Raw genomic sequence first — 16776 nt, 5'->3', positions numbered from 1 at the left:
TCCTTTTAAAGTTTTATGTGAAACAAATCATGTTTCACCTAAGCTTTGAATTTCTCATAGAAACTTCCGAAGTTCTAAAGTAGTCAATTCCGTCCCAGCACATCTCATCTTGTATCACTCCACCCATCATTCACTCTACTATACTCACACCATCTTTTCTATTATTGTGGTCCTCCTGTGTGGAATATTACTTGCCATTTCTCTGCATAGTGAATTCATCTTTCCCTTCTGGGTTCTGGTTTCCTTAGTCCTGTTACCTCATTTTCTCATTATTCTCCACTTTAGTACTCATTTTTATTTTCATAAGAAATATTTCTTATAATTATATATAATTGTATAATTACTTGACTCTTGACACTCTGTTTCCCACCCTTTCTCCTAAACTATAGGAGACCTATAGAAGCTACCAAAAGGCAATATGAAAGTAATTTTGAAAGTAAATTTTGACCTGTTTAGAACAGTATGGCCTATGATGGACCTGACCAAGTACTAGGAACCTAATAACATTCTTTCTTAGCTTAATTGCTGGAAACCTTCTTTACTTTTGTTAGGATAGTTTTCTCACCAGCTGGACCAACTCTGTACTGAGGCTTGGTTTGGAATGCTCAGGATTGATTTTCCTAATGGTTTCAACAGGCTAACCTTCGGCTCTGACATACTGCCTTCCTACTCACCAACTATACAGCCATAAATTGTGATATTTCTAAAAGCCTGACCAAAATGGGTGGTGGCCAGTAGAGGGTGTAATTAATAAGAAACTTAAAGGTCCTTTTAAACTTAATATTGTGAGTGTGTCAAATTCAGGTCACACAGCAGAGAGTTTTGTCCTATATAATTAGAAAGAAGACACAATACCTGATTCTCCTGTGGTTGTAACAGCCCAAAAATTCCACAAAAACTACCACCCTTAAAAATCACGAAGAATAGGGACACAAAGCCTCTGACCTTCTTGACACTGTTTGCAACTGCTTCCTTGTGACTGAAGTCATCAGCAGACAGTTCACTTCCAAATTTGTACTCAGGGTGGGCTTCTTCTTCTTGATCAGCTGCTTAACAGACAGGAAAAAAACAAAACAAAACCTATGGAGCCAATGTACTGCTGAACAGTCAGACCCTGCCCATAAGTCCTGGGAAGACATGAGAGAAGGTTCCCAAGACCTACAGCATGGAACCAGGATTTGGAACCACCCGCTGTCACTATGGAGTCTCTGCTCCATACACAGGTGTATTAAAGAACGAGAGTACTTGTTCTACTGGGCTGTATGATGACAAGGCAGTGACACAAGCTGCCTGTACCATAGCTGGTATACAATGACATAGTTATTACTAATGGTTTTCATGTGGATTTATTCCATTATTTCTGCAGTTTGTCTTACTGGATTATAGATCAGTGATGCCGGACATGCATTTAGTTATCTTCTTTGAAATTTAAGCTGAATTAAAAAACTAGTTTTGCTTAATGTTCCTTTTCTAAATTTTAGGACTATTGTTGATAATATATAATATATATACATATATATATCAATACTTTATATATTATTTTTAAAAATCTGAACTACACAATTGTTATATACTATATATCCAAAGACAGCTGCATTGCTATCTGACCTGTTGCTTACCTGTTCTCTTGAACATGGGCAGCCCTAAGACTGCTTTGATGAACAAAGCAGAGACAAAGTGATTCACTGGACCCATGCATAGCTCTGAAATAATATAATGGCTCCTACTTCTTGCAGCTAGGGCCCAGGTCCTTGGATGCTGCAACTTAGTCAACATGTTGTGAGATGCTGAAACTACATAGGGGCCACAAGGGGATACACTGGTCAAAAGACCCAGCTAAGCTCCACAAATAGTTCAACTAATGAGCAACCTTGTTTAACTTGTCTATACATTTTAAGATAATGCCAACTCCAGATGTTCACCTGTTAGTAACTGTATGAAAAAACCAAGGAATGACAGCCAAATGAACCCCTGTGGCTCACGAAATCATGAGAGGTAATTATACCAGAGATCTTTGGCCTCTTTGATCCTACTAGGCACAGAAAAACACAAGAAAGTCAAATGCTGTGTTTTCTCTGGGACTGGAGTTAAACCCATGGATATTCACTTTATTTATTAATGAAATCTCTCCCACAGTCAGGATTTTTAATAAGAGACAATGAGTAAAATTAGGTAATTCTGATAGCTCTTAATTTAGCCTATATCTAATCTCCTAAAATCAGACATAGTTCAGATGTGTGGGTAATAAAGTTTCTCCATGTACTTAGTCCCAAGTCAGTCTTACATCCATGTTTCTGTTAAATCAATGAAAGTTCAAGTTATTTGGGCAGTTAATTATCAGGATACATGATCAACAGATCATTATATGAAAACATTCCCAAACTTTCAAATGGCCCATTGATTACTGTTATTACTAATTATTATATCACTACTTTTCAGTGTAAGGAACTAAATTCGGGGCTTTGCTCACATGAGGCAAATATGCTACTCCTGAGCTACAACCCTAGCACCAGTATTAAACAAAACATCATGGCTGGCTAGATAGAGGAGGTAAAACAGGTGATGGTAAATATTCAAGTATTTTAAGTAAGGTTGCTAGAAAGTCTGGTGAGAAGGCCCCTTGCATGCTAGGCCTGTGCTGTATCACTGAGTTATACCTGGTGTAGCTCACTAACTAATTAATTAAAATTTCAATACATGCTTTGACTCTCAAGTTCACTTTGCGCACATCAGCCAATCATTTCATTAGGTTTCTCTTACCCTATGTTCCTTGTCGCACTATCATCACCAATAACACTGAAGTTCATGTTTTTCTTTATAGAAAAAGATCATAGAACGGACCTTTCAAAGGGTCCATCCAACTCTTGCCTAATATACAAATGATTCAAGACCTAGTCTCTGACTGTGAATCTTTTCCAAAGAGCTCAGTGCACAATGGGAAGGGGGACAACTAAGCCACTAACATCCACTGTCCAGATAAACTGGGAACAATAGTATCTGAAGAGAAGACCAAACCCCTCAAAAGGTTAAAGCTAATGAAAAAAGTACTCCTGAATATTAAGCAAGATAATGTCACTGATATTCAAAGGGTTTCATGAAGAGAGATTAATGTTTTTCTTATTTCTAATATAAACATTTTGTAACATGAGCTTGAAATGACAACTCATTACTCTATTTGTGTGTGTGCGCGCGCGCGCGCGCGTGTGTGTGTGTGTGTGTGTGTGTGTGTGTGTGTGTGTGTGTGTGTAATGCTTATGTGTGCTAATGAGACTATGTGAAAGAGGTTGTGTATGTGCCCACAGCATGCAGGTGGAGGTCAGAGGACAACCTCGGTTGTCAACTCTCCCCTTCCATTGTGTTTTGAGGCAGGCTCTCTTGGTTGTTTTCTGTTGCTTTCGTCTAACTAGCTGGCCCACAAACTTGTAGAAATTCTCCTGTCTCCACCTCCCATCTTCACGGGCATTACAGATGTTCATGATAAGAAGCATGTGGTTTTCACATGGAGTCTAGGTATCCAGACTCAGGTCTTCGGGTTTGCATGATGGGCATTTTAACCATGAAGTCCATTCCCCAGCCCCACAACTCACCACTTTCTATTTCTTCTTCATTGTCATCTTCTAAGATGCTAGCCGGGGCAGCTGTCTCTCCAGCTTCCATCATGCTTTTCAAAGCTTCGAGCTGTTCTATTAGTAAAATCAAACAAGGAGATGGCAACAGACACTAGGTCATTTCTAAAATGTGGGGGTTAACATCAACACTGAGGACAGGAAGAGGCAGCATATTACATGGGCACCTACTGGCTACACTCATATCTTACACATTCCTACTGCTTGTGTCTTTGTAAGGCTTGTGAAGCCAGTGTGTTACACACGTAGGAGGAAAACTTACTGGACCATGGGTGAATGCCCTCTCCTTTCTGATTGCCAGGTTTGGAGAAGGAATCAGTATATAAAGACAGATATCAAATGTTCATAATTTAGAGAATCTGGTATAGACCAAGATTTATGAGCAATAACAATGACATAGTAGAAACCTGACATTCACGCTAGAGATTAATAGAACTTCAGGATAAGGGTATTTGCAATTAATACAACTGGGATTATTATCCTGGTAAACAAAACACTAGAAGTCAGTAGGAAACAAATTTCTCTACATTTTAGAAATGGAAAAACACATAAAAGGATGAAGTATAATATACAATTTTATTGTCATAAACAAAATAAATAAAGTCATATTATTTTTTCTTTTACTAGACATACATGTCAAAAGTGGACCATAGCCAGCACTATGAATATTCTGGGAAAAGGGATTTTTAGATACCACCAATGTGAGCGTAAATTAATTCAACTTTTATGAATGAAACTGTGACAAGATATGCAGCAATACAAGCACTTCCACTTCTCCTTTTGTATTTCAGCACATAAGCATATGAATAGTTGCTTCCCACTGCATGGACCAGTTGCAGAAATTAAAGGTAAATTGGAATGTAGTGAAAAAGCCCTGAAAAGTAAATGTAATATCTACATTCCACCCTTCCCTTCTCAAATCTATAAGTAGTTTCTAAATCACACTTCATCTAGACAGCTAAGCTGACCAAAGGTATATGTGCATTTGACTTACTTTTTTCAACTTCAGGTTTCAGCCTTTTATTTTTGATGAGTATTTTTCTTTTGAGGTCATTAGGGGATGGCAAAGGCCTGCCTGGTTCAAGCTAGGGATATACAGAAAGATCTCAGTTAGTGGCTTCTCCATTAGTTTTGTAGCCCATAAGAGCCCCGAGGCCTGGAGTCATAGCAGCTAACATCCACTAGATGTCAGTCTGCACGGCTGTGCTTTCCACAAACTTCTCACATCAGTTTACTGAATCCAACTTTGATTTCAATAACACTGCAAACTTGGAACTCCCAATTTTCTGGGGTGTATAGACTGGACCCAACTTCCCTAGTAGGGTAGGGTATGATCTGAGTGGTTCTGGGATGTGCCAGTCCTGCTATATGGTAGGCCTTTCACATTTCAGGTCCACCAAAAAGTACAGGGTAGCACTTGAAAGGCCCCAGAGCTCCCCTCTATCTGCACCAGATCATAGACCGAGCCTGTCTTTGATCTCAGCAGACCAACTTGGGATTTTGACAGGTCCACTGAAAATGGGAGAGGTTTGAATTACTGCAATCTGAGCTTCACTGTGGCTTCATTTGCTTGTACTTTACAGGAAGTTAAGTCTGCTTAGGCCATTCTCTGTGGTCAGTGGGACCTTCCGATATGTAAATATTCATTCCCCACCCATCCAACCACACTCTTACCTATGCAGTTTCTACACAGACATTTACTTCAAAACTCATTATTTTATCCTATGTATAACAAGCAAGTCTGTGTCTTACATTGTGAAGACCTTTAACAGAATGCTGTCTGCTACAGGCTGCCTGGTGGAACTGGTCCTTTCCCTGGGGGGAGATATATATATATATATATATATATATATATATATATATATATATATATATATATATATATATCCCTTCATTGAGAATATAATGACCTTTCCCCAAAAGCAAGCCTCTTCTCTTGCCCAAGAAAATAGGAAGAGGGTGCAGGCTAAGGAAACAATAGTAATAAAATAACTTAAGGATGCTTCTTAGTATGGCATCCCTCAGAATTAGCTTCTTGGACAAGTTTATTTGAGAGCTAGCTCTTGCAGACATCAACAGAGGAGCAGAAAAATAAGACAAAGAAGAGACAGCCAGTGAGGGATGTGTTATTTAGATGTTATCATTGGGGTCGCCTGAGGGTGGTGCACAGGGAGTCCTGCTGGGGATCCCAAGGGACAGAAGAGAACAAGTGTTCAGAAGTAGCCGCTGGGAATACAGAGTGAGGGGACTGGTGGGGGTGTTCATTCTCAGACACTCTGGCCTGTCCCTCTTGTGTGATGAGAGCCTGACCAGTGACCAGAGGTTACATTCCAGCAAAAAGCTGTAGGCACTATTGGCCAACAGTCAGGTCAGGGGGTGGAGAAAGAGGGAGTGATGGGAGGACACGGGCAGCACCTGCCAGGATGCTTCAGCAGGCTGCAGAGAGTCAGGTGGGGAACAAAGGATGCAGCCTTGTCTCCCACGTGCTTTCGGCTGCCACATCTTCCTTTGGGAAAAATTCATGGTTAAACCAGCCAAGTTATTCACATAGAGCAAATACCCTCTTGTTGTCTGCTGCCCTATCCCTCTCCTATTGTCTGATGCTCCCATGTCTGCAGGAGGGCTGAACACCCCAATAAAACACTAACTTTAGTAAGCCTTGTTTCTTGTGACATCTTTTTATAGTGTATCTTATCCTCTTGGACATTATGTATCCTGACAGAAATCCAAGGAACTCTCTGGAACAATTACACACGCGTTCTTTAGACTTCATAAAGCCCTTCTATGGACCACAGACTCAATAATAGCGCCTTTATGAAGAAACTGGCAGGTATACAATGAAGCTCAAAAATGGCCATGTGACTTTGCCTGAGTATTTATTTTGGAGTTGGAAACTTGAACTTTGGGTCTTATGACATCAGTTTGGAGCACTTCCCACAGCAACAGGCTCCCATGAGGTCTGAACCCTGGGTGCACGTTTGTTTACCTGGAGGGCTTTAAAAATACACCTGCTTGTGCTGGGGCAGTTAAAAACAAACAACACTGTAGGTGGGAGCCCTAGCTCAGGCGTTTTTACAGGTGTCTGAAGTGACTCAGTATGTAGCCAACACTGGGAAGCACAGAGAAGCCTGGACTCTTGGCTTGGAAGCTTTATGAAATTTAAAACATGAGACCTCAAGAGCATCCAGATTAAACTGAGCCACATGTTTACTTTATGCGCCTCTCGACATCCCTCTGAAGCACGATAAAAGCTTTTTGTACCAGAGAATCTAAATAAATATGAAAATCCTTAGTATTCATCCTCCAGTGCTACTTGACCCCTGAAAAACACATTTCAAAACAAATCCATTCATGCTGGAAATATGGTTTTCTAAAAATACATACTGGATGTGATTCGAGTGCTTGTTTCAACAGGAGATCCCCAAATAGATCTTCACAATACTTGGACATCTTGTACTGTTGATATTTGCTGGGGAGAAAGAAGTGGCATTTGTAAATTCAAATGTCCATTAACTCTACAAGAATGAGATATCCATCCCTATAACTAAAGACTCCCGCTTTGCTAAGTTCAAGGCTGTTTTCATAACATAAACTGGAGCTATACTTTTAAGTACCATACAAACTTTAACTGGTACAACTTAAAATTAAAAACTGGCAAGAAAAATACAAAAATACCATGCAAGTTATTGCCAAATTTTCCATCTCAAAGGAACTTTAAACTAGGTGTCCCAATTTCTGACCTTTTGTTTGGAGAAAGCATTACTGAGCCACAAGAAGATGACTTCTTGGTGGGCAGGGTTGGAAATAACTGTGTCCTCGCTGCAGGATCATTTGCTACTTAGCCCATCAGACAGGAAACTACTCAGTTATTTTAAAAAAAGAATTAGCAGCAGGAGTCAGAGATCTGAAACACCACCAAGTAGGGTTCGGGAAAAGAAGGTGCTGTTATACCTGCAGTGGTTTTCAAAGGAGAGTATTACAGGATATTCTGATGTGACAAACGCTGTTTCCTTGATGGCTTGGATTACATCCTGTAAAGACAAAGAGTGTTTATGAGAGAAAAGAACAACAGATTTAAGGCACCTGACACTATTCAGAGACCACTAACTGGGTATCCCAAGGAAGTCAACTTTAACAATTTGACCTGGAGAATACATCTGCCTACACACCTAGGACACTGCTTTTCAATCAACGCTCTCTTTTATTTCTCCAGTGCTATTAAAAGATGTTACTTGAGTGGTCTGCCAGCTCTCGCTTGACAGTGTGCAGAGCTAGGGAATCTGGTCCACCCCAGCCCCTTTCTGTGGTACTCGGGTTTGAATCTAGGGTTTGGCGTATAAGAAGCAAGGGCTCACCACTAAATCACGCCCTTAGCCCTCATCATTCTCCTGGAGGAGAACATAAACTTTGTGCAGGAATTTTCACCGTAGACCAATCTTCAATTCCTCCCACCTCTGAGGAAATGTGTTGGTAATAACACAAGGATTTCAGGGAGCTTCTAATTGGCCTTCCTCTGAGTTTGGAATCATTTTGAACTATCATTCTTTGTTATACTGGTGTGACAACTGCAAAATCATTATTTCCCGTGAGCCTAGTGAAAAGTGGGTCTCTCCTGTGGTCAGGGAACATGTGAGGCAAAACAAGAGAGGGCTGTGGCTTCACTTTTACACTTAACACCCACTCCTAAGAGGCATAACACCTCCCGGTACCTTGCATCACATGATGTAGAAAAGCTGTAACCAAAGGTTGGCCCATGTGACTGTTTTAGAAAAAAAGACTTGAAACCAATGCTGCTACAGAGTATAAAATCTACAAGTTCTTACTGGTCTGTGGCAAGCCGCATCACTCAGCAAGTCAGAAAATATTTTTACAATAATTATCCATGGAAGTGCAGTAGAAATGATAAACCTGAAAATATTTTATTGAGACATTCTTATAAATGCAGCAGTCATTTAAGTACTATTTCTTAAAGGTTATTCACAGGTAAAAATGACCACGAACTTAATTGTCTAGAGTAAATGGTAAAGAATTACTCCTGCAAGAAAATTTTGCCATTGCCTTCGGAGTCTGCTTTCCTTATGGATGACTGTTTTCCATGCTGCTTCCTGACTGGGCTTCTTAATCTCCTAAAGAGGACACCACTATTCTTTGTCATTTAATGACCATATAAATTCACACCTTGTCACTTTAATATACTCTTGATTCTTCTTAGGAAGTGTAATCTTGAATTGTTGCTGATGAAAAGTCACCAATACCTTGGCTAAGATGTATGGAATGTTCCACGTACAGAATTGAGGGAAGCATCATGGTTCTGGAGACACTGTGGTGATTTCAATAGTAGGCAGAGCTAAGAGCCATTGTTCCAGACATTCTTATTATCTTTCCTGAACTACACAAGCCAGCAGGCACAGATGTATCTGACATTAGCCAACATAGAGTTTATTACCTTTGGTGGGCTACCATGGACATATGGAAGAAAACACTAAGAGTCACACGAAGAGACCACCCAAAGGTTCTAAGAAGTGCCTTGTTTATTAACTACATATTACTTTTGGTGAGGAGCCTTGGTTGGCGGGGTACTTCTCACTGGTCACAGTACTGAAATGACCATGTTTTCTGATAGTCCTGTGAATTATGGTTTATTCCTTATTCCAAATCTTCTGAAAGTGTAGAGCCCAATTTTTGGTATGGCTTTCAAATTGAGAAAATTTCCTAAAAATCATTCACAATACCAACCTAATTATCTCATTATTATAAGGCTCATTTATAAACTTTCTCTTTCTATGCTACCTTGGAGTCTTTCAGGAATAACAGAAAGCCAGCAAGAAAATAGGCAGATGTGGAAGCCCAAATTACTCAGGGTCCAAGAATCTGAGCTTGCTTTACCCAGCAGGGCTGCATACGGGGAGGCTTTGACCACAGGTGTAGTTACCAGGTGTTTGGAAGAGTCTACACTTGGCTGTACGGTGTGCTTTGATCTAGCAAGGGGGAGGACTTTTGCCCCACCCCTTGGCATTGTTATAAAAAGCCCTTTTGAAAAGACAGGAGGAGCTGGTGGATTTTGATCCAGGTCCTCCCGAAGCTATCCTGTGTTTCTGTCTGTCTCCTCTCCACTATCTTTCTATCTAAAAGTTTCTTATTCCTCTCTCCTCCTCATAAGAACCTTTTAAAAGGTGAGAGTTGGCTTCCCACAGATGGTGCCCTGAACAGGGACTTGGGTTCAGCGACCCCCACAGATAGATAAGAAGATTTTTTAAAAAATGTTTTTGTTTATTTTGATGAGAATAGTTCTCACTATATTTCCCAAAATCCTGAACTAAAGCAATCCCCCTGCCTCAGGCTCCCAAGTAACTAGGCTATATGTGTACCCAACTGTGCCAAAAAAAATTGTTTTGGGGTAAAACTAGGTAGACTCTACTAAAGGGCCTCATTACATTATAGTCATTATTTGAAAGCCAGAAAAATACCATGAAGGGAATAGTATGTGACTAATAATATTGCCTTGGCTTTCTCTTTAAAATGACAAGACAGAAACATGAAGGTACACTGCTTGAGAAAATGAAAAAAGAAAACTGTTTTCTTGTTTCCTGCATTTGCACAACAGTCTGGGAAAGCTCTGACTGTGAAATTTTAAAACCCACCTTAAAAAGGATGTCCGTACACATTGCTTTTCCATGAGTTATTATTGGTTCCTGATCTTCACCTTTTCCATCCCAACAGTCAAGTTCAACACACCTAGAAACACAGTCAGATTACAACACTGAGCCCTTACCAGGAAACTAAGCACGAAGTCAAAGACACATCAAAATAAGTTGCTTCCTTATAGGTCAGAAAACTGAATGAATAACATGGGTACTTCATGGATGCACAGGTTAAAACTAGATTTCACTCCTCACACTGGTGTCATCAAAAAAAGGGCAGTGGGCAAGATTCTGAGACTGAATGAACATAATAAGCTGCCTGGTTCTCAATGAAATTGTATTGAGGACCAAGCTGCAATAGAGGACAATGGAAAATTTGCAGTATAGCCTGGGTTTGGGTGATATTAAAATTTATTTATAAATGCATTGAGTAGAATAATGTTACTTCCACCATGTTAGGAAATTTTCTTGAGCTGGGCCTAGTGGCACAGGATGGTAATCCCAGTTTCTTAAGAGTTTATGGCTGGCTTGGGCAAGTAAGTGAGATTCTTTTTCAAAAGAAAAAGTGAAATGAAAGCCTGTCAGGAGAAGAGCCCTGCCTGGCAGGCATAGAGCTCTCAACGCAGACCCCAGGACTGAGCAAGAAATGCTCATGCTGTTTTAGGATTCAGACACAGATATTGAGACAAAGCACATCCATGAAGTAAGGATGGAGTTAATCTCCTTTGTAGCACTTCTATATATAGAACACAGTGAGCTTTAAAAAAATATTTCCAAAAAAATCATAGTACAACTACATTTCTTATTTTTGTAAAACTTTAACCTTAAATATTTGCTTACTTCTATAAAAATCACTTTCTGTGATCTCTCCTTAAAAAACTAAACTTTTGAGCTTTGCATTAAGCAGCCACTTTTTTTTTTTTTTTTATTTTGGACAGAGGTAAGGATTGAACTCAAGACCTTGCACAGACTAAGTAAATGCTCTACCACCAAACGAAATTCCCAAGCTCTTTTGTACATTAAATAAAACTAAATTTGTAATTACCTACAACTAGTAGGAAACATGGCTTATTAAAATATATGTATTTTCTTGTTTTACGATTTTGAAGTCGTATTTTAAAGTTACCGTAAGTAAATGCATTTTTACTCCTAAGATGACTTGAGACTTTTATGTGATACCTTCTTTTCTCACTCAAAATAAAACGAACACAATCTGTGAAAGAGAAATGTAAAAGTTCTTTTCATTCTGGTTATGATTTTTTATTTCAGAGAAAAGTAAATTGCAATAGTCCTCCCTTATCTATGGTTCAGTTAACTGGGGTCAACATTGGTTTGAAAAATATAGAATGCAATGTGTTGTAGAATATTATTTTAAGGTGTATTACTTTTGTTTATGTTGCATTTGTTTAACTCTGTGAAGCTGTGTTACTGTGCTTGACTAAAACACCTGGTGGTCTAATAAAGAACTGAATGGCCAATAGCTAGGCAGGAGAAAGGATAGGCATGGCTGGTAGGCAGAGAGAATAAATAGGAGGAGAAATCTGGGAGAAAGGAGAAATCTAGAAGTGAGAAAAGGAGGAGGACTCCAGGGGCCAGCCACCAGCTACACAGCAAGCCACGGGGTAAGAAACAAAGAAAGGTATAAAGGAATAGAAAAGGAAAAGCCCAGAGGCAAAAGACAGATGATTTAAAGTTAAGGAAAGCTGGCAAAAAACAATCCAAGCTAAGGCTGAGCATTCATAATTAAGAATAAGACTCCGTGTGTGATTTATTTGGGAGCTGGGTAGCAGGCCCCCCAAAAGACCAAAACCAACAACAGCAAAGTTCTAGAAATAAACAACTTCTATGTGTTAAATTACATACCACTGTGAGTAGTACAATGGTATCATTCACCAGCCAACCATCCTGCCTAGGAACTGGATTAGTCCAATGCCACTGTCAGCCACTTAGAGGCCTTCCTTGCTATCAGAATGTCATAGAACTACAGTGCTTGTATTCAAGGAAGCCTTACTTTCACAATAGCAGCTGCAAGGTGAAAGGTAGTGATGCTACCAATATTATCACAGTATATCCTTGGGAAAAAATTTAATACCAATGTTGTTAAGCTCTCTGTGCCTAATTTGTAAACAGAACTTCATCACAGGGTCTCATAAATTGGGGGGAGCATCGATATACAGAATTCGGTATGAGCCATTGCTTAGCAGATCCAGTGGGCATCTTGGAACACTGGGGACTAGAGGGACAAGGGGAGGACAATGATAAATCTAAAGGTGCCACATGTAGACAAAGCAAATCGCCATCTTGAGTTCCAGACCTGCAACCAGCCAGGAGAACTTGTCTGTACATTTCCACTGAAGACTTTCCGCCAAACTGCCGGCCAGTGAGATAGGTGTTGTGGGAAGAACTGATGAAGTAGTGAGCCAGGGGGTGGTCCATCTCCTGGTAGAGTTCTAAGCGGTCTAGGAAGACTGGGGCATTTTCATCTGACATCAGATACCTGCAAAACCCGTCACTTGATATGAGGCCTGCAGAGAAAGAAAATCTGAGTGGCACCATGGCTCTGAAGATGCTCATCTTATATTTTACCCAGCCAAGTTGAGGCAGCTTAAAAATGAGAGCAGAAATAACTCCACAGTATTTTTCCTTTTGAGAATCTACACCTTTCAGAACTTGAACAAAATACAAAATTACAAATTATAAGCAGCACAATCTGTGACAGTCCTCCAAATGAAGAACTATGCTATGAACCACAGTGGCGAGGACCTCTGGCTCTGCTATGACCACCCTCGCCTTCTGCTGCCCATCTCCTGCTTTCTCTGGCCAAGTGGGGAACAGGTTGGCCCAGGAGCATCAGGATTGGTAACTGAGAATACCTGTAAGAGTCTAAGTCACTGTTATTTTCATTCAGTTGGAGGAGGGGCCTTTCCTAGAAATGGTTAGCTCTCGAACTTTAAACAATTTAATTTCCTCTCTCTCTCTCTCTCTCTCTCTCTCTCTCTCTCTCTCTCTCTCTCTCTCTCTCTCACACACACACACACACACACACACACACACACACATACACAGACACACATTTTGGTTTTTCAAGACAGGGTTTCTCTTTGTAGCCCTGGCTATCCTGGATGGAACTCATTCTTTAAACTAGGCTGGCCTGGAACTCAGAGATCTGCCTGTGTATTCCTCCTGCATGCTGAGATAAAAGGCATATGCAACCAAGCCCAGATATTATATATATATATATATATATATATATATATATATATATATATATATAAAAACTCAGTTTGTTGCTGGATATGTAGGCCATTTCTAATTACAACTCAAGTATTACAATGAAAGTTCCCATGCCTCTGTCCTTGGCACATTCATTCATTCTAACAGCAAATACTTTTGAGACACTGGGATAGGTGCAGAAAAAAAGAGCTACATTCCACTTCTACAAAAGTCACATATTATAGGTAAGAAACATGAATATATGAACAAATAAATATAATGCCATATTGGAAGTAAAAGCTAGAAAGATGAAAGCTAAAGAAGAATGGTGGGAAGCTGGTTTAAATACATGGTCAGTGAAATCTTTCTAAGACTTCATACATGCATGGGGACAAGACACATAGACACATGGGGACAAGACACACAGACACATAGGAGTGGAGCTTTCCGGCAGAAGGATGAGCAAATGCAGAGCTCTTGATGCAGGAGTGTGTATTCTCAATCCACTCAATGGATACAAAGTGGAATGAGCGTCACCTGGTAAAGTGGTGGGTAATGATGCTGGAGAGCAAGCCAAAGTCTGCATCTACCAGGGTTTAGTCCTAAGTACTTGAGATTTTTGTGTCGGGAAGCTTTGGTGGGGTAGAAGAGTACACAATAACATTGGATAGTATTCTAAAAGGCTTACTCTGGCTGCTGAGTGGAGCACAGTACTGGGTAAAAAGCAGGATAAAGATGTCACAAACCAATTGGCACTGTGGCCTTGAATGTCTGAGAAGGAGAGAATGAAGAGAGGTGGACTTCATGTATTTGGTGACAGATCATAAGTGATGTGAAAGAAATAAAAAAAAAAAATACAAGGTGATTCCATAGATTCTGACTTGAAAAGCTAAGTGAGTAGTGCAACCATTTTTTAGGCTGTGAAAGGAAGAGGGATGGAGACAGGAATATCAAACCATGCTGCGAATGCGAGTCTTCAACATGCAGATGAGCAGGCCTACCTCAGGCCCCTGGTTTACAGTAGAGATTAGGACTGGAGGATTTACTCTGAATGTCCTATGTACACAGCAGACACTGAAAGCTACTGGCCTGCATGGGCACCCTCTCTCCAAGCAGAAAGCATGGAAGCAGCAGAGGTCTAGCCCTGAACTTGGTACCACTCTAACAGCCAGTATTTGGAGACTGTAGGGGACATTCTCTAGGGTCCATACCTGCAACTGGAAATGCTGAGCTACTTTATGAGCCCCTGTCCCAATCCCAAGGTTTGAGCTGTGTTCTTACACTCATTAAGTTAAAGACAGGCTTTAAATTTCTGTCATTTGTGAAAGAGAGAAGCACATTTTTTAGGTGGTGTCAGTTATAATTAGACTTTTAGGTCTTGAAAGGACTTGAGAAATAACAAAGACACACATAAATCATTACATTATCACATTGCTGAGGAACAGTTTCACTTGTCTTTTGCTGGAACAGAACACGACTGTCTTCAAGGTGGGTGAGGGCAGGAGGCACTTCTTATTCAGTCTTGAAGTCCCAGTGTTACAGTTTGAATGTGAAATGTCCCTCGCGGGCTGGCCCCTAGTGGGTAGTACTGTTTTGGATGGTATAGAACTGACTGGTACAGGTAGGTCATTGGGGGTACGTCTGGGATCTGGATATTTCTGCTTGCTAGTTCTGCTTGGATGTGACCAGGTCCCTCACACTCCGGACACTGTAGGCCTTCCTACCATGACAGACTAACATTGCCTGAAAATGTGAACTAAAAGAAATCCTTTCCCTCACCAAAGTTGCTTCTGTTAAGTATCCTGGTCACAATGACAAGAAAAAGCTGCACAAAACAAGAGTAGTGGTGCCTGCCTCCCCCAGCGGGCTCACGGGGGCCAGGCTCACAGGCACGCCCCTGCTGCAGGGATGCTCTTCCGTCTCCACGCTTTTCCTCTGACTAAAACTTGAACCACAGATTGTTCCTAAAACAAAATGAAAGGGACAAAGATCCAGGAATACAGACAACTTGCTAATGTGATTCCTGACTAGGTAATGTCCTATCTATCTGTGTTTTTATCTTCCAACCCGGGGGGTCAAACAAGCAGCGGGAGAGCACATCAAATTAAATGCTAAATGTATCCAGCTTAGCAGAACAAAAGGGAGCAAAGGAAGGTGCGGGTTCTTGTGTGACAGAGATTCTTTTCAAAGATTGCACACAGAGACTGCCTTTTCACAGTATGCGAAATTAAAACAATATAAGCATATACAGGGGACTATCACTACAACGTGCTTAACAACACAGTACATTTTGTAGTGGTGTACTTCAGACAGTGTGGATTCACTTGATAGAATATACAAATTAACTTAAGAGCAGGAAAAGAATAAATTACTAATCTTTGGAGCTATGGTGCCCCAAAGCATTAAGATATTTTAATTAAAATTCAAGAATTTTTAAATGTACATTTTCTTGTCTTAGCAAAAACAAAATTTAATTTGTCTTTTTTTTTCATTTATATTACCTTTTTTCTTCAAATCTTCGTCAGGCTCATACATCTCAATGATCCGCATTGCTCTTTTAGCATCATAAAATGGGAATAAAATTTCATTCAGCCGAGGATCTCGTTGATGCTATGATGAGAAAATAACTCCATTTAGACCCACGCTCCTCACTCATGAATCAGGTTTCTAAGCATATAATTTGTAAAACAAGATCCATCTAGACTATCGTATTTGTAATTACAAAGATCAGATTTCCCTGCCTTCCTGGCTCTCTCCCTGAACTATACTTCAGAAAGTCCCTATCTGGACTGACTCTGTCGGGGCCTATGGTGAAAAAAGAGGAGATGTGTGCTTCTCTCCCATTTAAATTTTGAAGAATGAATGACAGAGTGAGAATGTTAAGCACAGTCTTCTACTTCCTAGACCTTAGGTAAGTGATTTGCCACAAATATGTACAAAAAAAATGAGAGCAAAGAATCTTTATAGCATTTAAAAATTTACTATTAAGGCTAGTTTTAAAAAGTGAAACCAAAAAAAAATTAAAATAAGAAACCAGATCATGTACTAAGTGGCCAAAAGCCCCAAAACAGTAACAATAAAAATTCTAATGTCAGAAAAGTAAATAGTTAAGTTTTAATCTGTTCTTCTCTAATAATAAGAGGTTCTTGAACACTCTGAAAACTTTGTTTTCTTGGGTTCATAGTTTTCCAAAATGATATAATTGTAATGATGAAAATTAGTCAGCACAGAATACTTCTAAGTATTTATTATATAAAAACGAATTTAAAATACAACAGCTGAGAGCATCTTCACTC

The 16776-nt window shown here is 39.9% G+C and overlaps 1 protein-coding gene across 8 annotated transcripts in view; it reads right to left on the bottom strand.

Moving 5' to 3' along the window:
• The window catches only part of Plcb4 (phospholipase C beta 4), a 383472-nt gene that overhangs the window by 58464 nt on the left and 308232 nt on the right, over positions 1-16776 (bottom strand). For 6 of the 8 annotated variants that reach the window (XM_059261493.1, XM_059261494.1, XM_059261492.1 and 3 more), the window contains exons 12-19: positions 15982-16090; positions 12582-12792; positions 10268-10361; positions 7578-7657; positions 7011-7095; positions 4621-4711; positions 3588-3683; positions 946-1049 (exon numbers count right to left, since the gene is read on the bottom strand). In XM_059261493.1, the coding sequence (XP_059117476.1) occupies positions 946-1049; positions 3588-3683; positions 4621-4711; positions 7011-7095; positions 7578-7657; positions 10268-10361; positions 12582-12792; positions 15982-16090 (870 nt within the window). The remainder of the gene's footprint in view (positions 1-945; positions 1050-3587; positions 3684-4620; positions 4712-7010; positions 7096-7577; positions 7658-10267; positions 10362-12581; positions 12793-15981; positions 16091-16776) is intronic. The other 2 variants (XM_059261498.1, XM_059261500.1) reach the window with 1 other exon arrangement.

Source organism: Peromyscus eremicus, chromosome 4 (assembly GCF_949786415.1).
Source record: "Peromyscus eremicus chromosome 4, PerEre_H2_v1, whole genome shotgun sequence".
NCBI lineage: Eukaryota > Metazoa > Chordata > Mammalia > Rodentia > Cricetidae > Peromyscus > Peromyscus eremicus.
Note: the sequence above shows the minus strand (reverse complement) of the source record. Positions and strands in the feature narration are given on the sequence as shown.